This window comes from Petaurus breviceps, unplaced genomic scaffold (genome assembly GCF_028583685.1).
Source record: "Petaurus breviceps papuanus isolate PSGF00001 unplaced genomic scaffold, PetGlider_PUasm1.0 37, whole genome shotgun sequence".
NCBI lineage: Eukaryota > Metazoa > Chordata > Mammalia > Diprotodontia > Petauridae > Petaurus > Petaurus breviceps.
In genome coordinates, this window is record NW_027186296.1 from 20,890,363 (window position 1) to 20,913,664 (window position 23,302).

Below are 23,302 nucleotides of genomic sequence, written 5' to 3' on the forward strand. Positions count from 1 at the left end.
TGCCTAGCTGACTGACTGGAAGGTTAATCTTTACAACGTCTTTCCCATGCCTGTTTCGGGTCCTTCTCCCTCTGCCTAAATAGATCGGTTTAAAAATGCACCGTTGCCGTTTCCTCGATTTCCAATACACCTACTCAAACTCAGATGTTACAGACCTGCATCCGGGCCCCTTGGACTCAAGTCTATAGTTGTATGCAGAAGAGTAACACTTTGACATGTTTTTGCCAGAGCCCTGGGAGCCAGCACAGCACAAGAGGTTCGCGAGCATCCTCCTTTACTCGCGGTCTACCCCGTCTCAATCGTTACAGCTAGAGCACCACGAGGTGCTCGATCTCAGCCTTTCCTGCCCTCAGCCATCCGCGCGCAAAGGGCCCCAGTCCCCGGCGTTAAAAATTCCTGCGAGTGTCAGTGCCAAGCAGCCAAGGGGGAAAAAGGAAGCAGGCCTGGGAGTGGCGTGTGTATGGGGTGGAGAGGCCGGGGCTGGGAACCCGGCTAGGGAGCCTGTGACGTAGATCAGGGGGCGTGGCCACACTAGGCCCCTCCCCTATACACCCCTTTCCCCCCTCCCCCCTCCCTCCCTCGCCCTCTCTCTCGGGTCGGGGTTACATGGCGGCGACTGCGGCAAAGCGAGAGCCTTGGAGACGCCGCTGCCGCCAACACCGCCGGAGACCGGAGCCGACCTTAGGGGCTGTCCGCGGGCCCTGCACTGCCTCGATGAGTCGGAGAAGTCCCGTGAGTGTGTGTGGTGTGCCGGTGGGGGCTGAGGGCCGCTGGCGGGGGTTGGGAGGAACGGGCGGCCGGCGGCGACGGCGGGGAACGGGACACCGAGTCCGGGAGGGCCCGGCGATGGTGGCTGTGGGGCCAGCTCGGCCCGGCTCCTTCTCTCTCTTTCCCTCCTCGTCCTCTTCCTCTCCTCCTCCTCCTCCTCCATTGTGTGTGACCCTCCCTCCGGCGGCGGTGGCGGTGGCGGCGGCGGCTGCTTAACAAAGGCGCTTTTGTTTCGTCTCCTTCCCGCCGCCCCTCCTCCAGCTCTCTCCGGTGCCCGGCCCGGCCTGGCCTCTCTAGCCGGGCCACGTCCTTTCCTCCCCCTGAGCCGGACCGGCCTGGACCGAGTGGGGAGAGGGGGGGCATCCGCATGCAGCGGCCGGGCTTCGCCCCCGTCTTCTCTCTGGAGGGGCTGGGGAAGCGGATACCGCGGCGTGGGGCTCGCCTCCCGCCCCTCCCACCGCCCGGGGAGTAGGGGGTGCGGGTGGCGGGATTGGGGGAAACCGCTGGGGCAGGGGGGCGGGGTACGCCCTCGTCCCCTTTCTCCTGGTCTGAGGTGGGGAGAAGAAGGGGTGCCCTGACTTCTCTCCTTGGCTGGGGGAGGCCCCTCCTCTACCCTAAGGACTTGCTCCCCGCGCCCCCGGGACTTACATTCTCTTAAGGTCCCCCTGCCCCACCCCGGCCGCTCCTGGGACCTGAGCTCCCCCCGCCCCCACCTGGGAATTTATGATCTCCCCCTACCTCAGGTACTCTGAGCCCTCTACTCCCCCAGGATTAGGTTCCCCCCCCCCCCCCCGCTTTGCCTCGGGGACAAGAGCCCCTCTGACCTGGGAACTTATGGTCCTCCCCTGCCCCAGGGACTCTGAGCCCCCTACTGCCTCAGGAACTTAGGGTTCCCCCACCGACCCGAGAACTTATGATCCTCCCCCTGCTCTGGGCTTTGAGGGTCCACCCTACTGCCGTAGGGACTCAGATCGTCCTCCCCAGCGCCGCCCTCACCCCTTCTTTCCCCTGAGGATTCTGCTTTTCTATCACTTTTGCTTTTTTAGGAGAGATGGGCGTTCGATTTCTCGCTCCTGGTTCCTTAAGGGCAGCGATTTGAATTGCTTGGGCCTGTAGGTGGGTCCCTGGGGGGAGGGGGAAATCCCAGGAGCTGTTTGTGGTTCCTAGTGAAAGAGTGTGACGGGGGACTCTCACGCCTTCCTGGCATTTTGCTGGTCGAAATAGTTTCCCGGATCTCCTCTTCCTCCCTCCCTCCGGCTCCCCCCCAGTGACTCTGCCTCAGCTGACTCCTACTAGGCTAAGGCACCCGAGGACTTAACGTGATAAATTACGTTTCCAGTTGCCACATTACAAGTTGTCTAAAATTCTTCCCCTGAAGTTATTAATCTAGGCTGGCCTGGGGTACAGAAAAAGGCGATTTGTTTGCCAATTCCTTGTATATTTCAAAGTCTTAGCTGTGTAGGGTGGTGGCTTGTAAAGAGACAGAATTTAAAAAATTAGCCATCGGTTCTGTGAAATTCACTCTAGAGTTAGTGTATCCTCACCTTATTTTTGAACTCTGACCCATGAGTTCTCTGAGATGCACTGAAAAGTCCTGGAGTTTTGACTTCATTTAATTCCAGTTGGTAAGGATTGTTTAGTTGAGTCTATAAAAAGAAAAGAAATTATATTTTTTTCTTTTGCCCACTCTTTGGAAAACGTTCAATGAGGGGAACAGTGAACTGTATTTAGGAACACAGTAATTGTAGCAGGACTGATATGTTTCTTAGATATTGTGTAACTGATAAAATGATTCTATTTTAAAAGTTCATTTTCAACTTTGGTGTGATATGTTAGAAATTTCTTTGGAGGGGAAAAGTTGATGGTTCAAAAGGAATAGTATTAGACATTTGGACTAGATTGCAATGTCAAACAGCTTATTGAATTGGCTAGTCTTTCTGTTCTGTTTATTTTGAACAAATTCTGAGTTGCTTAATCTTCCTTTTTTGAGTTTATATTAATCACAAGTGTAATTTTCACAGTGGAGTTCTTTGATGGAATTATCTGACTAGAAAAATCAAGGATCCAGAGCAGAGCACTTGAAGGAAACTTCTCAGACTTGCTTGTGCTTTTTTTCCCTCCTCAATCTGAAAAAAAAAAATAAGACATTTGTTTAGTAAGAGGTTGTAAAAAACCTTTAGATCAGAATGTGCAGTACTATAATATTTCTTGTTTTACTTTTCTGAGTGCACTTTTTTCCCACAGGCTGATCTTAAAATAAGCTAGGAAATATGTCAGATTTGAGAATGATAGGTTTTATCCTCTATATATTACCGTAAAGAAAAATTTTAGAAAATGGAAGTATATAAATAAAAGCTTTATATGATACTTTTTGTTGATTTCAGAAGTTCAACACTTGCAGAAGTGTTGAAGACTAGAATTTGTATTTCAATTGAATATTCATATATTAATCATAAACTATATGCAGAACTCTGTCCTGTGAACGATAATAGATAAAGTATTCTTTCCCCTCCTAGAACTTAATCTACCCTTTTCTTCCAAACTGAAATAGATTGACTTTTTTCTCTGATCATTAAACTCCTGTAAATAAATAAATAAATAAATAAAACCCTCAAATCTCCAAACAATCCAATCCAACCACCAAGATAAAATTTTCTTTTGCAGTAGAAAAAATACTGATTTTTATTTTGTGAATTTAACAGGTCCTGGATTCTGTCAACCTTTTAAAAAAGTTTTGTTGTTTTTACATATGCATTAATTCTGATAATTTTCATAGGTTGATAAAGTAGCATTTTGCTGACTCAGTTAGTGTACATTTTTTCATTATGAGAGGTTAGTAAAGGAGGGAGTTTAGAAGAACAGCAAGTTTTATGAGTTCCATGATGACTCAGCCTGACTACTGACTGCAACGTGGCTCTTTTTTTTCCTCACCCTTTCCAAGTATACTGTATTTTATTTAGTTGGGCTAAAATTGTTCAGAATGCATGATATATTTCTGGTTGTTTTTTCTAAAGACAAAAAATAAATATTTTGTCCATGAAGTGATTTTGTATTTTTGGTGGATTTTGTTATCTTAAAATAAGTCAGTGTATTTTTGTTTCTAAGTACTAGATGCTCCAATGTGGAATTTTGAAATAATTTCTAAATGAAATTTTTCTAAAAGTTTCCTGGTAAGGTTAATTGGTTAAGCCAGTAGTATTTTGAGATATTTGTTAGTTTATTTATATAAGGCACATAACATTTCTATCATATACTGACTTTATTAGAGTTTTTACTGTTTATATGTTGTTTGTAATAACATTTACCTAGAAATAAATTAAATAACCATTTTAAAGATGCCAACAACGAATCAGAAATATAATTGTAAACATTAGGTTTTTAGTTTAAAGAAAATCTATAAGAAAAATGCTAAATACAATAATTTGACAAATATTTGTAGGCTTTTTATTTTCTTATATAATGAATAGTATTTTAAATAGATCAGCATGATAGCCACTCATTTTTCATCTGTCACATTTTCATGATAGGCTGTTGAGCACACTGTTCCAAAATTAGGGCTTAGATTGGAGTTAGGTAATAAGATACAGCTTTGACTGACTTGAAAACCCACAGTGTTTAGCAAGTTGGCTTAAAATAAGATTGGCAATAAGACTTAAGGTAGATGATTTTTTTGTCTTCCCCTTTTTTTTAATATATTGAAGAGTTTTAAAAATGGATTTATTGTTATTAGTTGTGGGTATTAAAATATTATGATAGGAATTAAACTTCTGGTTTTTCTTTTGGGTATGACTTTTTGAATAGCTTGGCAAATGGACTTTTTAAAACTTAAATTTTTATATGTAAAATTTGTATTACACACGTTTTTTGCTTTTGCAGTTTTTGTTGTACCTGTGTTAAGCTTAAATACTTAAAGTGAATTTACAATATTTATTTGTTGTAGGTGAGTACAATATAGGAGTAATCAACATATACAAAATTGATTAGGTCTTCAGCTTCTTTTTATGTCATAATATATGTTGTTTTTAGAAAGAGCTTAGCATAACTCTTTGACAATCAGCTATTCTGTTCAACAAATTTCATTGAAAGGTGAGTGGCTTCAGCTATGACAGTGTTACAAGCTCAGTGTCAAAATCTTGTGATGCTGTCTTGCTAAAGCTAACAGGAAAACTCAGACTTGAGGTACTGTAGCTGTTTTATTACTCTCAACTCAGTAAAGAACTTAGAACATTATTACTTAGTTAATGATACTTTCAAGGGGAACTTCTTACAGGACTGACTGACTATTCCTTTTTTATACAACTGGAGGCAATACTAGTGGTTGGGTGAATGGCTAATAACCCACCTCCTTCCATTCCAGGAGCAGCTAGGTGGCACAGTGGATAGAGTAGGAGACCTGGAGTCAGGAAGCCTCCTCTTCCTGAGTGAAGATCTGTCCTCAGATACTTAACTAGCTCTGTGACCCTGGCCAAGTCACTTAATCCTAATTTACCTTAGTTCCTCATCATAAAATGAACTGAAGAAGGAAATGGCAAACCACTCCAGTGTCTTTGGCAAGAAAATCCCCAATGGGGTCACAGAGTCGGACATGACAACTCAACAACAACAACAACAATCTCTTAAGGGGTTATACTTCTAACATTATATTGTAACTCAGTTGAATTTTCAAAATTTTGCATTTTACTCTGCCTTATTCAGCTCCCTCTACCCCTTTCCTATAAACATGCTGGGCCATATTTTTACTCCTCTGCCAGGAGTGTTTTTTCTTTTTTTTTTTTAAATTGTACTTGGGTTTTCATACATATCGAAATCTTTGTAAAGAATATGTATGTATAATCAAGCAAAACAAATTCATACAATGGCCATGTCTTATTCTTCATCTTGAATCCATCACCTCTTTCAAAAGGTGAGTATCCTGCTTCATCATTGGGCCTTTGGAATAATATTGATTGTTGTGTTAATCACAATTTTTAAATTTTTAAAAATTATTCTTTAGAATTTTTTTTTGTCTTTTTGGAGGGAGGAAGGCAGGGCAGTTGGGGTTAAGTGACTTGCCCAAGGTCCTACAGCTAGTAAGTGTCCAAGACTGGATTTGAACTCAGGGCCTCCTGACTCCAGGGCCGGTGCTCTGTTCACTGTGCCACCTGGCTGCCCCCTTTAGAATATTTTTATTCTGTGTATTGCTTTCCTGGTTCTGCTCACTTCACTCCGAATTAGTTCGTACAAGCCTTCCCAGGTTTTTCTGAAAAGCCTCCCTTATAATATTTTATCATACACACACATAAATATATGTAAAATTCTTCTTCTATTCTCCAATTGATGGGCAATTCCTTAGTTTCCGGTTCTTTGCTATAACAAAATGAGGTGCCACAAATGTTTGTGTGAATACAGATCCTTTTGTTGGTTTCTATGAGGCATAAGCCCATAATGGTATCACTAAGTTAAAAAGGGTATACACAGAGAAGTAATTTTTTACTCATAGTTCCAAATTGCTTTGCAGAATGGCTAGATAAATTCACAACTCCATCAATAATATATTAATATGCCTATTGAAAAGTCATCCACCTCATTTAAAATATACCATACAATTTACTCTTACTTTCTAGGGAATTCTTGAATATATAGGATTTGAATGTGATACAGTTCCTGTGTTTGATTTTCAGGAGACCATACCTACTTATGGAGTTGTATCTAGCCAGAACTCATTAGTTCATTAATAACATAGAGCATATATTAGATAAATATTCTATATGGAGTATAATAGAGCTGGTTTTGTTTTAAACAGAACTTCCCTTAAAAAGTTTCCAAAAGAAATTCAATTAAACTTATTCTAACTGAAGAATGAATTTCTTCACAAACCACTAAAAGTGTCCTATGTTTTACAGTCCTTTCTTTTCTTTGAAAAGGAAGGGATCTCTGATGCTTGGAGGGTGTTTGGTCACCAGTTTTAAGTCAATGGCATAGTTTAATAGTAAGTATAGGGTGCAGGGGAACTGTCTTCCTTTCCAAAGGATTCAGGTATAGACATTGATGAAAAAGCACTCCTGATTCTTTCATTATTCTTTTGGACAAAAGACCATAGCCTGTATTTGGTGTCTGGAATGCCCCTTCCCCCTTTTCATATTTAGACAGCCTACCCATCCCTTTAGTGCCCAGAAGCCTTCCTTGTTTTCTTGTCGCCTTCTCCTTCACTTGGAAGAGATTATAAGATCATAAATCTAGAGCTGGAAGACACCTTAGAAATAATTAGACCAACTCCTCACCCTGTATGAGGAAACTGATGCCAAGAGGGATGTGAGGTGACTTGTTCAAGGTCATGCAGCAGATTTAAGACTCAAACTCAGTTCCTTTGTTTTATGAATCAGGTAGTCCACAATGCTTGATCTCATAGCACTTGGGTCTATTTATAAAGGAGTGGGTAGTCAAATCAGTGCCCAAATGCCTACTGTTTTGTATTTTTTTTACTACACATTACCATATCTAAATTGGTGAATTCCAATTTTTTTTTGTTTTTTGGAGGGGGGAAGGTAGGGCAATTGGGGTTAAATGACTTGCCCAAGGTCACAGGGCTAGTTTTTTGTGTTAAATGTCTGAGTTCGGATTTGAACTCAGGTGCTCCTGACTCTAGGGCCACTGCTCTATTCACTGTGCCACCTAGCTGTCCCCACTGTGCCACCTAGCTGTCCCCGATTTCTTTAAATGATATAATTCTTTGGGTAGTCTATCAAATAGCAAAATGGGGAGAACATATGTGGACATAATCCCCAATGTTTTTGTGGATTGTTTAAAATAATACCTTTTGAAGACTATAATTACCGGAATATTTTTTCTTTCTCCCATGTATATAAAGCCTTACTACTATTAATAGTGAAATTATGATATTGTTGAATTAAGCTTTTTTTCTCTTGATTTTATGTAACTAATAGTGGACATTGAGTAACCTAGAAAGGGGAGGGGGGACATGAATTGGTTGATTAGCATTTTCAGCTTTGTACAGTTTGCCTTTGGCAATTATTCCATCTTGCTTATATATATATTTATTTATTTTGCATATTTTCTCTTTGAATGTATGTTATAATGGATTTAGCAAGACTGGATAAGATGGGAAGAAGCAGCTCTAGAGAAGTCTCTGCTGTGCTCAGAGTTGGAGGTAGTGAATGGGCTATGCTGTGTTATGACATGTTGGGTGAGAGTCCAGAGATGCTGCTTTGTACAGACTTGCTCAGCATGACTTTGCTGTCCCTCTTACCTTGTAGAGCTCAGCAAATTAATGTAGTTATGTAAGCTTTGATGTTGAAGCTTGAAAGTTATGTAGGTTGCACAAGCTGTTAAGCTCTGTTAGGACAGGCTGTTGGTAGTAGTGGTCAATAATAGAAAGGTCCTGTTGGTAGCTCTGTAATTTTTATGTTTACATAGTCTTAATTTTGAGCTTATTGACATGACCTTTCAGAATGTTGTGTTATATAAGGCTTCCTTAATACTACTCTTTCATTCATAACCAAGGCTCATTGCATGGACCCCAGGACCAAGTAGTAAGGCTATAGATTATCTGATTGTTCATCATGCTGAATGTGACCAGCTACACTCATATCCAAGGCAAAACCAAGTTACTCTTTGATCTAAAAACTTACTGAAGTAAAGATTGTTAGGAGTGCTAGGTAAAGAGTTAGAGAGATGGAGTGATACATAATTGCCTTAAGAAATTTCATTGATAATCTTTTGGTTTTGCATCATTTATATTTTATAATTCTCCTTTCCCCTTCCAGAGATTCTATAACAAAGAATAAAAAAGAGAGGAAAAAATGTACAATTTAACAAAACTAACCAAAACATGGAAAAAGTGTGACATGCATTGTTACAAGTTCATAATCCCCTAGTACTCCAAAAAAGTAGGGAGATACCTTCTTATAACTTCTTTGGAGCTAAGTTTTGCTGATGTAATTTCCGAGAATTCTGTTGATTTGTTGTTGTTGCCCTTTCTGTTTACATTATTGTCATTACGTATGATGTTTTCCTGATTTTGCCTATTTTGCTTTACATCATTTCATGTCTTTCTCTGTTTTTATCATATTACCTGTTTCTTACAGCATAGTAATATTCTATTTCATTCATGTATCACAGCTTTACTTAGCTTTTCCCCAGTTATTAATCCTCTACTTTGTTCTGTTATTTGCTGCTACATAAAACGTTAATATAAATATTTGTTGTATATAAGGCTTCAAAAAAAATCACTGGCCTCTTTGGAGTATAAGCCTAACAGTGGAAACTCGAAATCAAAAGATATTGGACATTTTAGTCTTTTCATCATTACAAATTGTTTTCCAGAATGATAGGACCAGTTCACAACTTTACCAGTAACTTCACCCATCTTTCCATGATCCCTCCAACATTGACTATTCCTATCTCTTACTATCTTTACCAATTTGTTGGGTGTGCAGAGAACTTAAAGGTTGCTTTATTTCTCTTAGTGATTTGGACAGTGTTTCATATGACTATTAATAACTTGTGATTTTTTTAAAAGAACTATTTGTTTATAACCTTTGACCATTTACTTATTGGGGAATGGCTTCTTGTATTATATTTCTATTGTAGTTGTTTTATTTTGTCCTAGTGATGGCTGAAGAGCATGGTTAGAGTACAAGCAGCTTGAGGGCAGGTTTCTGTGTCTTCTCTGATACTTCCTCTTCTGTCCTCATATAGAATGTTCTATTATTCACAAGTGTTGCCTAATCTCCCCAAGTAGCAGAGCTACCATTAGAAAGCGAGGAACCATCAATGACACCTTAGAAAATGGAAGTGGGGGGGCAGCTAGGTGGTACAGTGAATAGAACACCAGCCCTGGAGTCAGGAGGACCCGAGTTCAAATATGGCCTCAGACACTTAACACAAAACTAGCCATGTGACCTTAGGCAAGTCACTTAATCCCAATTGCCCTACCTTCCCCCCTCCCCCAAAAAAGCAAAAAAAAAAAAAGAAAATGGAAGTAGGGTAGAATATGGAAGAAATGAGTAAATGGATTAGAGGGCGGAGATTAGGAAGTTAAGAATGTAAGAATGTGAAGCCATGAGTGGGAGAATGGGAATAAAGTAGTGAGAAAAACTAAATGAATTAAGTATGAATGGGAAAAGGAAGAATCAGTGCATAGACTAGCTATGGAGATATTCAGTAGAGATTGGGAAAAGAAACTGCTGTTATTTCCTTTATTTTCCTTTCCCTTGGATCCCTTGTCTCTTCAAGGTTAAGTGAGGCATGCTTAAAAATGAGGGATTAGTTGAGGAGCACAAGGAGGGGGGTGATTTAGAAAAAAAAACATTTCTGACTTTGTGCCCTAGATGGTTTCCAGTCATTTGTCACCTCTTGTGCTGAATCTCCAATCACGGTATTGCTCATCAATCTCCTCTCTACTCCCACCACTAGCCACTCTAAGCCCTCATTACATCTGGCCTGGATTATTTTAATAGCCTGCTAACTGTGCTCTCTGCCTCTATTCTTTACCCTTTTCCATCTATTTTCTGTACAGCTGCCACTGATAATCCTAAAGCACAGGTCTGACTGTCACTCCCCTGCTCAAGAAGTTCCAAGAAGATACCTAGTTACCTCTAGGATCAGTTCATCAGTCAAGCATGTATCAAGCACCTACTGGGTTCTAGGCATTGAGGATATTTACATATACATGCAAGATAATCTCTGCCATCAGGGAAATTAGAGTAAAATACAAATTCCTCTGTTTATCTCTATCCTACTTTTCTAGAATTATTGCACTGTACTTTCTTCTTTTTGGAGGGGAGAAGCAGGGCAATTGAGGTTTAGTGACTTGCGCAAGGTCACAGGCTAGTAAGGTCAGATTTGAGCTTAGGTCCTCCTGACTCCAGGGACAGTGCTCTATTCACTGCGCCACCTAGCCTCCCCACTACACATTACTTTCTTAGGTGCTTTTTGGACCCTGTATACATATTCCTTCTCTCTTCTCTCTGCCTTTGTATAGACTGTCTGCTATGCCTCACATGTATTCCTCACATCTCTCTATAGATTCTAGCTTCCTTCAAAGTTTAGCTCAAGTGCCACCTTTTAAACAAGGCCTACCCCTATCTCCACCTTCCTCCTCTCCAATCCCTCCCACCCCATCTATCCCTTGCCAGTATACCCCAACACACTGTCCTGCACACTCTTCTTTTTCCCCTCTGTACTTTTTTGCTTGGTGATATCAGCTCTCATGGAGTTCACTTCTTATATCATTGCAGTTGACTCCCATATATATTTATCCAACTATAATCTTGCTCCTGTGCTCTTACCATGCATCATCATCACCTATCCTTTTAGTAGGATGTCCAAGACAGAACTCATGTATTCACCAAAAACCACCTCTCTTACAAAGCAAGGGATTGCTTTCTTCCAGTAAGCTGTTTGCTGTGATACCATCTTTGATCTCTTACTCTCACTCCACATACACAATCAGTTGTCAGATCTTGTTTATATCTCTACAGTATCTCTCGAAGATGTCCCACCACCCTGGTTCAGGCCTTCATTACCTTTCACTGGACTATTGCAAAAACTTCCTAATTGGATTTCTTTGATTTAGGCCTCTCCACCACTCCAGTCCACCTTCCATACTGCCACCAAAGTGTGGGTCTGGCCATGTTATATCCATTACTCAGTAAATTCCAGTGACTCTCCGTTACCTCTAGGATAAAATAGAAGGTCTTGCCATGACTTGACTTTTTCCTCACTCTTCCAGTCTTCTTTTTAAGGTATTGGAACTTTGACCAAATATAGTGCCATACTTGACATTCCTCATACACGGGGCCTTTGCATTGCAGGCTGTGCTCTCCCTCTAAGGTTACTGTGGTCTACTTTGTTTATCTTGTGTATATACCTGTACACATATACCAATATGTCTCCCTCCCTGTTAGAATGTAAGCTCTGTCTTTTTATCCTTAGTGCATGATACCTGGTTAATAGTAGGTTCTGAATAAATACTTATTTGTTTGGTCTGTATTTTGTATTTACTTATCCATATGTTCTCTTCCCCTTTCCTTCTCCCTCTCCCCTTGCAAACTTCTTAATAAGAGGGACTTTAATTTTTTCTTTGCATCCCTGTGGCCTAGCCCAGTGTATGGCAGAGTAACAGCTTAATGAATGTTGAATGAATGAATGAATTCTGTAGGGTGTAGCTGCCATTATCATTATTTAAAAATGTATTAAGCACTTTATTTATTCAACAAGATTAATCAATCCAAAGTTCTTATGCTTATATTCAAGATGGATATGGATACAGAATAACTGGGTACTTAGTAATAAATAGCAGGCTCACCAACATTTTTATCTATTGTAAATGACAAATACCACCTAGCATTTACAAAAAAAAAAAGCATTCAGACAAGTAGTATTCCAGCAAGGATTGGAGTGGAGGGGATTTAGGACAAATAGGCATTATCTCTGAGACTGAGAAGCAGATTCTAGTGTAGTAGAAAGAGCAGGTAATGAATTTAAGAATCTGGAGAGACTTAGATGCAAATCCTGCCCCTGATACACTCTAGCTATGACTGTAAATAAATCACTTTACCTCTCTCAGCTTCAGTTTTCTTATCTTATAAGAAGAGATTTAGCCTGTCTTGCAGGGTTGTTTTGAGGGACAAATGAGATGATGCATCTCACTTAAATTACTATATAAATGGCAATTGTAGTTATGATGTTCCTGAACACCACTTGACCACCACTTGGTGGGCTCAATGCTCTTGAGTCTCCCCACTAAGGTTCTTGAATTTAGTGATTGTTGTTTCTTTCTGAGATTTAGGACTTTAGTTCATTGGTAGCTCTAGGGCACTGCACAGTAGACACTTACAGCTTTCCTAGCCAACATTTAAAACCAGAGTGTAGGTAGGGTCAAGCATCTAGGCTTCGGTAACTTCTGCTATAGGAACTGATCAGTTTCAGTCAGTTCTCTGTGTGGGTCTGAGGGATAAATAAGTGTCTCCCAGAACCACTATATCTCTAAATGGTCAGGGGATTGAGGTGAGGTGCTATGGCAAGTGAACATGCCTAATACCCAGGATATATACAGTTATAATCTAGCCTTTATCTTCAGATATCATGGACTCTTGTTGATTCCTCCAGTCCCTATCAGTGCTCATCATGGGAACAGATATTTGCTAAATTTGCCTCTTTGTGCTCCTTGTATATATGGCTACTGGATGGCCAAGTTGGGGCTTGGGTTGCTGTAGAGGAGATCTGGGGATGTAGAGGGAGGAGGACTGAAAATAAAACCATCTTTCTGAGTGAGGTTAGATGACAAGTATCAATACAATATAGCTGATTGAATCAATGGAGAGAAAATGGGAGAGAATTCCACCAAAATAAAGAGTGTGCTATCTAAGACTCTCACCCAGACCATGTTAATTGAAGCTATACTTTTCTTTCTTGACTAAAAGTCTGAGATAAGTGACTTCCCTGTTTAAGTGGGGGGGTGGGGGTGGAGATGGACCTAGTTCCTTTGGAATAAGCAAATTGCATTACTTTTTCCATTTCTGCCCTGCCACATCAGTTGCATAGACTTAGACTGTAGAACCTTTACAGGGCCCCCAGTTAGAACTGATGTAGAGCACTTTGCTTGGGGTGGGGGTGGGGGAGTAGAGAGAATGAAGAGGAAGAGCTCTGGGTGATGGTAGGAAAAGCAGCCAGTGTCACATCTGGAGAAACAGACTGAATCAAGCCAACTCAGTTCCTGTAATTACCTCTTTCTAGTCTAGCCCTTATCTTCAAATCTCTTTATAGGCAACCCCCAAAATATCATTGTAGTCTTTGGTTGTATACATGTGAGGGGTGGGGTTGTGGCATCAAACTGTGCAGAGAGTTATAAAGTGTATGGACTTAGGGAAGAGTACCAATTGATTTCAAGCTGATTTTTGCTTTTCCTTGGCTCTTCTGGGAGATATAAATGAGTAAGGAAGTAGGATATAGTTTCTTAAGTGCCTTGCCATACTAAGTTCTCAGCTTTAGATACAGATGATTGTATAATAGGGGAATCACAGAGATGGTTGATGTGAGTAGATCACCTATAAAATAATGGGCTCTGCCCAGGACCTCTGGTGAAGCTCAGCCATCACCATGTTCTCCTGGTGGTGTCATTTGTCTTTTATGAGTTTATCAACCTGGGAGAAAGCTACATTCCTCGGGCCTGAATAGTCTTTGTGAAGGCTAGAAGTAAATTGTCACAAGGACAAAGGTGATATGGTGGACTATGTGTTTGTTCCTTAGTCTGGTAAAAGTACCCTCCACCATATTGATACTGCCAGAAACAGCATTAAAGATGTATCCACTACGTAATGCTGTGACATTGTTGGTTAGGCAGACTTCTGTGAGCACCTTATTATTTGAAACTTGAACCTTTTAATAGAGAAAATTTTTTCAGTTTTAAATGTATAAATCAACAGTTTTGATATGAGTATTCTGTGGCTGAAGTGGAAGGGAAACAATATAGCCTGTAGTATAATTTTACTGATTTCTTTTTTTTCCTTTCATTTCCAGGTTGTCACAGAGTAAGATGGATGGTAGCTTTGATTGTGATTGTGGTGAGCTGGAGCCACCTGATCACTAACAAAAGACATCTTCTATAAACCAACAGCTGCCAGAGCTTCCTAGTCAAATAAACAGTAAACAAACAAAGGAGGAAAAGAAACAAAACTAACATAGTGCTTACTGGCACCCTAGAAATGATGCTGCTCAGGACCAGTCCAACACTGAATGTATCTGCACTGTGAGGAGAATGTTCAGAGAAGCCTATTGTGTGCATATTTATTCACTTTTTTGTTAAATGTTAACTCGTTTAGCACAGTAAAGCTGAGTGCATAGTATGTCATTTCATTCCGTTTGAGTTTCTTGAGTGTTTTCTTTAAATGTCTGCAGAGTTGCTGCCCCTATCTTGAGCTATGGATACTGCAATCTTTCTAATTCTCAGTATGAGTTAGAGCTTACAAGCTGTAAATTTAAAGGGAACTCACCAGGCCTGGTTGGCACATGCGATGAGTATCAAGAAACCATCTTGCAGTGGAAGCAGAATTATTTTTCTCCCTTTTTGAAAGATCTTTCTTTTTGATGCCAGTTTCCTTCCGTGTTTACACAAGTTCATCAGTTTGAAAGGAAAAATAATATTAAGTGTTTCAAAATGGCAGAAAAGTTTGAAAGTCTCATGAACATTCATGGTTTTGATCTGGGCTCTCGGTATATGGACTTAAAACCACTGGGTTGTGGTGGCAATGGCTTAGTTTTTTCTGCTGTCGATAATGACTGTGACAAAAGAGTGGCTGTCAAGAAAATTGTTCTTACAGATCCCCAGAGTGTTAAACATGCTTTACGCGAAATCAAAATTATTAGAAGACTCGACCATGATAACATTGTGAAAGTATTTGAAATTCTTGGTCCCAGTGGAAGCCAGTTAACAGATGATGTGGGCTCTCTGACAGAACTGAACAGTGTTTACATTGTTCAGGAGTACATGGAGACAGACTTGGCTAATCTGCTAGAGCAGGGCCCTTTATTGGAGGAGCATGCCAGGCTTTTCATGTATCAGCTGCTACGTGGGCTCAAGTATATCCATTCTGCAAACGTACTGCACAGAGATCTTAAACCAGCTAATCTCTTCATTAATACCGAAGACTTGGTGCTGAAGATAGGTGACTTTGGTCTTGCCCGGATCATGGATCCCCATTACTCCCATAAGGTATGTAAAAGAAAAGCTTGTTAGGGGTGCATGCTTGCATGTGCTGCGTGTGTGTGTGTGTGTGTGTGTGTGTGTGTGTGTGATTGAATCCATCCCAGGATTCTCCTGGAATCTGAGGAGAGAACCTTTGTGTTCTCTGTGTTGCTCTCTTTTTTTAACAAGCTTAAAATGACTTTCATAGAACTTTTTATTAGTGATACAATCCTGTTGGGTAGGTAGGTGAGAAGGTATCCTAATTTTTTGGGTAGGGAAATGGAAATGAAGGTTATCTACTTTGGGAACTGCATTGTGAGTTTTACAGACTCAAGACAACATTTGATTTCATCTGAAGTATAATTAGGTAGCTTGCCTAGAACTTTTGCTTCCTTTTCTAGATACTGGCATTCTGGTCATTTTATTCATTGCTTTAATAGCTTTGCTAAAAGATGAAAAGAGGAAATTATATAAAATAGAAATTCCTGTTATCTGTCCATTACTTTATTAATTTTGTTGTGGTGAAGAAGTTTGGAAAAATAAGATTTGGGCCCTTATATTGAATGTGATGTCCCTTGTCACATTGGGCTGCAGGCTACTTTTTTTTTCTTTTGCTTTTTGGGAGGGGGAAGGCAGGACAATTGGGGTTAAGTGACTTGCCCAAGGTCACATGGCTAGTAAGTGTTCGGTATCTGAGGCTGGATTTGAACTCAGGTCCTCCTGACTCCAGGGCTGGTGCTCTATTGACTGACTGTACCACCTAGCCGCCCCTGCCGGCTCCATCTTTACTGAAATGCTGACTGGGAAAATCCTCTTTGCAGGTTTGAATTTCTCTTTATATACACACAGAAAATATAGAAATTAATCACATCCAGAAGTAATTTTTCATTTATTGAGAACAGTTGAGGATAATTGAGAATGAATGGTATAAATCAAATTTTCTAAGTGTATAAATGACCCTAAACTAAATTGGTTTAGTTACCGGTAACAAAAAAGAAAAAAGACTTCAGATGTAACACAGAAGCATTCTTTTTACTCTTCTGTGATTTCATAGCTATAAAGAACTCCTAGTAAGGAGCTCCCTTTACCAATACAGATCAACACCTGCTAGTCCTTTTTTTTTTAATTTAATTTTTTTCTCAATTACATGTAAAAACAAATTTTAACACTCAGTTTTTAAATACTTGAATTCTAAATTATCTCTCTCCCCTTCTCCCTCCTTGAGAAGGCAAGCAGTTTGGTATAGATGATACATGTGCAGTCATGTAAAATATATTTCCATATTAGTCATGTATAACTGCTAGTCTTAAAGAGTTGCCTGGGGTGCTGAGAGATTAAGTGACTTGCTCAGAGTCATATGGCTAGTGTTCATCAATGGCAGGACTTTGATGCAGTTCTTCTAGATGTGAACACCTTCTCTCTATCAACTATACCACACTTGCTCTCAATATAGAATCATAGGGCTTAGAAAAATCTCAAGCAGCATTAATCCCAGTCAGTACTCTATGTAAGGCATGTGAATAACTAAATGATATTCTAGGACATATAGTTGTGATTGTACATCCTTAAAGGTCTTCAACCCAAGAGACATCCCAGAATCCCATAGTAACTTGTTTTTCATTTTGATGTTCAATAACTTCTTCCTTTTTATCCAACTGAAGTATTTCCTTAATACCAGTTTCTTCATCTCAGTAGAGGCATAAACAAGCATTCAGCATCCAGTTTGTTAAAAGATTGATTGTCACCTTTTTGTAGGACCTATTTTTAGCTGTTTTGGTTTTTGATTTGAGTCATTTATATGTTAAATGGGTAAAAAAAAATTTAATAGTGGGGGATATTACTATTGCAGAAGGTTACTAATTCATATATTTGGTTTGATAGGTATAGTTTTGTCTGAAAGCATAAGATGATTGGTTATCTCCTTGAAAGCTTATGGTGTCTTCTTTCTTTGTAATTATTTAATATTCAGGTCCACCTTGCTTTTGGAAAGCATGATATAGTGTGAAATAATAATTTATATAGAAGTTAAATTATTCACAACAGGATTCCTTTAAATCCAAGTTTCCCTGCTGCATTTAAAATACTTAAATTCCAGTGCAAATGACTTTGGACACATGACTGATGCATGAAGTGAATTGTACTTGTATGTATAACTATAAACATGTGAAGGACGACATCTTGACCTTTTTGAATATGTAATAGAGCCACATTTAAGCATAGCAGTTAAGAAATTACATTTATTGATTACTTTATATCCTTTTGTTTCTGAAAACATAGGTCAGAATTCTAGGATATGGCCTTTTCTCCAACGCTTTGAGGATTTAAACATTTTCGAATTACTTGCTTAGTTAATAAACCTGATTTCTGTAACATTTTTGACCTATAAGTGTCAAATGAAATCTGTATATATTGTAGTGAGCTCTGTTCTGCTATGAAAATGGAAGTTAGAGAGATCTCCTTAAAGAGAATTGATACTCCAAATAGCCATTGTCCTCCAAAAAAGCATCGTTTTAAAAATTCCACTTTTTTTTTAGATTTAGAAATTCTTTAGGTCAGATTTATTTATTTGCTGTGTTTGTTAAAGTAACATTGTGAAAGTAAGCTTTTCATTTTTTTAGGGTCATCTTTCTGAAGGATTGGTTACTAAATGGTACAGATCTCCACGACTTTTACTTTCTCCTAATAACTATACTAAAGCCATTGATATGTGGGCTGCAGGATGCATCTTTGCTGAAATGCTGACTGGGAAAACTCTTTTTGCAGGTTCGAATTTTTTTTATATATACATCTGCACACACAATGTAGAAATTAATCCCATCAGAAATAATTTTTCATTTATTGAGTAAAAACAATCTTTGTACAAATCAAGTAATTTACTATGGAACGGAATTTCAAAATCCAAAGGTGAGTAGTGTTTTTTAGTAGTTTTTTTTAATAGTGGAAAGTTGATAGCCTTTATATATTTGCAGTATTATGCAGACCTTCTGTTTACTTGAACTTAAGTAATTCTACAGTATCCTTCTACGTGTTTTGTCTGCTGATTGTTTCCCCCAAAAAATGCAGTTCATTTTTTAAAGCCAATAAGGTCCTATGTTATTATTGTGCCATCTGTCACCTGTGTTGTGCAGCGTTACCACTTTTAGTCTTTGCTGTTGATGCCTATTACTGCTGCAACTGCTGAAAGTTGAGCTGTTTTTTTCTTTGGCCTCCTATAGTCTTTGCCACTTGAACTACTACATTTTAGTGGCTGTTGTGATCTTCAGAAATTTAAAAAAGCAAGTATTTATCAAGTACCCTGCTATATATTATGTTTGGTGGAAACTTCAGGCAAAAATGGTGGTGACCTTGGAGATTTTAATCAAGCCCAGCTCACCTGTATCACAATCGTGCTAGGTGCTATGTAGATGGAGAAGTAGAATATGGTGTAGTCCCTGTCAACAAATAATTTATTTGTGAAGATAAGGCTAGTATCCAGGCAGAGTGTAAGTGCTAAATTGTTGTGGTTTTGCATGTAAATGAATAGAGTTGTTTATAGGGGAGATCAGTGATGGCTAGAGTAGTCAGAGAAAGCTTTATAAGTGGGTAGGACTGGAGCTTTGGGCTTGTAGACTAGGTAGCATTTAGATAGCTAAAGGTAGAAAAAAGCTAAAGGTGTAGGACAAGTAGCATGAAGCAAGAATGAACACAGTATGTTTTATGTAACAATCGGAAAAGCATCCACACTAGAGCTTTGGAATTCATGTTGGAGATTCAAGAAAAATAAAATTTGGATAAGTAGATTATGAAAGATCTTGAAAACCAGTGAAGAGTTAAGGTTTGATAAAGTAGAAAACAGGGAGTCTTGCAAGGTTTTTGAAGAGAGAATATGTTGATCCAAGTTCCTCATTCTTTTGTTACACATTTGATCTTTAGAGTAGACCTCCATCATTTTCTACCCAGTTGTAGGAAGGTTAAGTTAATAAGGTTAGTAAGGAATAAATCAGTTTTGGAGAAACTTTAGCTTTTGATGAGAGACTGAGTGTTAAGAAAAGCATAAGCATAATATTTTAAAGTAATTTTTAACATTAGTACTCATTACAGATGTCTGTTTATATGGAATTTTCAGATTCCTCTTAAGGTTTTTCCTGATGAATATCTTAAGGTTCATCTATAAATTGTGATAGGAATAGGATCATGATAGGAAATTTCTTTTTTTAAAGCAATTGGGGTTAAGTAACTTGCTTAAGGTTACACGGCCAGTTATTTTGTGTGGGTGCTAAGTATCTGAGGCTGGAACCGATCCCAGGTCTCCCAACTCCGGGGCCAGCGCTCTTACTCGCTGCGCTACCTGGCCGCCCCAGGAAATTTCAATTTAGAAAAAAATTGGACTCCCAGGAAATGGAGCCACAATAACAGGCAGAGCCCATTTCTCATCACAAAGCATTGCTGCCAGTCACATCACAAAGTGGAGAGTTAAAACATATCCTCTTTCCCTATAGGAATGAATATTCTATTTGGGGAATGTTTCTGACTGAGGACTTGGAATGAAATCATTATTTATAAGAAGTGGTGAGGCTCAGGGAAGAATTCTGACCTGGGAGGCAGGTTGTGGGATTCTAGTTCACGCCTTCTCACTGCGGCTGGTATGAAATACCTCACCTTTCTGGGCTCTAGTTTCATCACATCTGTAAGATGAGTATATTGGAGTAGGTGGGATTCTGAGGTCCTTTCCAGCTCTGACATGCTGAGACCCACATTATCATAAAGCAAAGATGGTAGCTACAAACATTTAAAATTTATACAGTAAAATTTTATTCCAAGTCCTATAAAATAGATGTAATGGACTATATACATTATATGATGCTTACAGACAGAGGTATCAAAAGTTAGTGGTATCAAAGATTTGACCTAAAGCTGATTCTAGCGATAACAAATATCTATTTATTCACATTTTATAAAGACTTTATTGATATGATCTCTATGGCCTAGTTCACTTCGGAAAAATATTTCTGGGAAAGTATGACCTTAATGTTTTTTTTCCTCTCTTCCTATAGCAAGCTGAGGCATTCAAAATTATTCCTTTGAGTTGAGTTAGGAGGATCTACTCTTTTGAGAAAATCTCATAGTTCCTGTCTTTTCTTATTAAATACCACGCCAGTATCAGTAAACTCTCCTAGAAAGGTAGTTGGAAGTTGACTTGTATTGAGTATTAGGCACTCTTGAATGGAAAGTGAAGCATCAAAAGTTGGGAGCTTTCAATTATAGCTTTCATTTGTGATATGGTTTTTATAGATTGCAAAATGTTTTCTTAGCGTTATAGAAAGCTATTTGTAAAGAATGTCAGAGATCATTTAGTCTAATTCCCTCATTTATAGATGTGGAAACAGATTGTTGAAAGAATGTGACTTGTTTGGTCATTCAGTTAGTAAGAGGAAGCTGAAGACTGAATTAAGTATTATGATTTATAACCAGCATTTTAATATATAAGCACTTCCTAATGTTTACTGCAGTGCTATCTTGGGAACTATATGAGAAAACAATGATGGGAAATGGGTTCTTTTTTTAAAAAGAGCTAGTGCATAGCACTAGCATTGTTTTTCCCTAATAGAAATACTGGGGTTTAGAAACAGAATTTTAGAGCTAGGAGGACCTTGGCAATCACCAGGATCGATTTTATTATTTTGTTTATATAGAAACTGTGGTCCAGAGATGTTAATTGATTGAGTTAGTAGCTAAGCAAGGACTAGATTATGACTCAGGTCTATTAATTTCAGTTTCATTATTATTTATACTATATCATGTTGTCTTGACATGGTGTCCCAGATAATGAATCAACTAAGATAAGGCATGGGCAAAAAAACAAAGATTTTTTTGCGGGGGAGATCAGCAGTTGAGAGGATTAATGATACTCTGGATGGTGAAAAAGTGTGATTTGTCTATAAACCTAATAAAATGTGCATTTCAGCTAATTACAAATGTTATTTGGTACAAGTTCCAATAGATAATGTAATATGTGTTCAATTAAACATTTTTTGAAGGTCTAATATGTACACTAGAGAGTGTGCTGGGCTCTGGAGATACAAAAGCAAAAACTGAAATAGCCAAGAAGGCAGTATGGCATAGTAGAGTTTGGCCTCTGGAGTCTGAACTCTTCAGTTTGAATCCTGCTTCTGTTACTTAGTGTGTATATGACTGAGCCAATTGCTTAATTTCTTCAGGTCTCCATTTTTTATTTGTGGAAAGGGGGGAGGGTTGGGAGGAGGAGGTAGATTAGATGATGATTTTTAAGATTCCTTCCAGTTTTAAATCTATGCCTCTTTGACAATCTCTGCATTCAAGGAGCTGTTATTCTATTGAAAATTAAATATGTATACAGATAAATGTATAATGTACAAAGTAATTTGAAGAAAAGAGATCATAATTTTTTGGCATTTTTTGAGCTTCTTGGGTCATTGTTTTTATATATTTTTTATTCAGGTGCACATGAACTTGAACAGATGCAGCTGATTTTAGAATCTATTCCTGTTGTACATGAGGAAGATCGTCAGGAGCTTCTCAGTGTAATCCCAGTTTACATAAGAAATGATATGACTGAGCCACACAAACCCTTAATTCAGCTGCTTCCAGGAATTAGTCGTGAAGGTAATCTGGATTGAGATTAACTGTGTTATTTTCCTTGCCAAGCTAAGAAAAGTCTAATCTTAACTTTTTTTTATGCATACACATGATACGTTTTTTTCAATGTCTGAGGGCATCTAAGTCCCAATTTAGTATTGTTTTTCTTTTCTTATTTCACTTAACCTTGTCTCTCTTTGCCTGTCTGAGATTACTTTCTGACTCTAACTCTCTATCTCTTCTCTAGCCTCTCTAGATTTTGGTGACATTGGTAATAACAGAGGAGAGATGGCAGTTGTCATTGTTTCCAAGTTTCTAGGGAGTCATACCAAGGGTAGGATGACTCCATGTTTGTCTGATTAAATATGAAGGTGTGGCTGTGAATGAAAAGATAGGAGCGGGACGGGGGAGAGAGGATGACTAAGTCAGCAGCATGAAGTGAGGCTCTAGGGCAGGGAGATGCCCTAAGACTTGGAGTCAGGGAAGGATGGTGAAGAGAGGGGGAGGGTAAGAGCAAGACTTGGGTAAAACTAGTGAGTATGAATGTGTGTAACGAATGTGTAAGTGTTGAGTGATAGCCTATTATATGTATCATATACCAACTCTTACAAAGAAGTATGACTGAAAACTGTGTAATGAGTATGAATGATGAGAGAAAAAAGTAAGGAGATGCAAAACTTTAGTTGACTACTAAAGCAGTTTTCAGTTTTATATCAGGAACTTCTCTTTTTGGATGAGTGTTAATGTAAACAAAATAAGAAGGACTTCAACTATAGTGTAATCATCCAACAGTAATTGTAATGTTGATATTTTTATAAGGGGCAGATATTAGTAATGAAAGTTATTTTTGACTTACATTCTTTAAAATTCACTTATATCCATCAAGGATTCTACCCATCATGTGGTCCATTTGTCCTCATGTTCGGTCTGACAGTGGAACCAAGTGTTTTGTTTTCTTTTTTAGAGTTGTCATTTCTTGTGCCAATTTGGAAAGTTAGAGATATCCACTGTCTTCCCTGCCCCCATCTTCCACCCCAATTTAACTTCTCTTTACTGGCTATAAATAATATTTCTATTTCAGCAAAATTCTGCAAGTTTAATTGTATGTGAGTCAGAAAAAGATGTGTTTTACCACCATTCCAAGAAATACTGTGTGGCACAATGGATAATGGATGTTAAGGTAATCCTTGTTTTTCAAGGATAATTTGGATTGATTTTCGCCATCAGTCAAAAAAAGAATAAAACTATTTTGTG

General features: G+C 38.8%; 1 protein-coding gene across 1 annotated transcript in view; it reads left to right on the forward strand.

Annotated features, from left to right (window-relative positions):
* Positions 1–551: 551 nt before the first annotated feature.
* Positions 552–23,302, forward strand: part of MAPK6 (mitogen-activated protein kinase 6) — a 37,923-nt gene continuing 15,172 nt past the window's right edge. The window contains exons 1-4 of the mRNA XM_069098062.1: positions 552–732; positions 14,290–15,481; positions 18,073–18,217; positions 21,911–22,075. Of these exons, the coding sequence (XP_068954163.1) occupies positions 14,927–15,481; positions 18,073–18,217; positions 21,911–22,075 (865 nt within the window). The 5' untranslated portion in view covers positions 552–732; positions 14,290–14,926. The remainder of the gene's footprint in view (positions 733–14,289; positions 15,482–18,072; positions 18,218–21,910; positions 22,076–23,302) is intronic.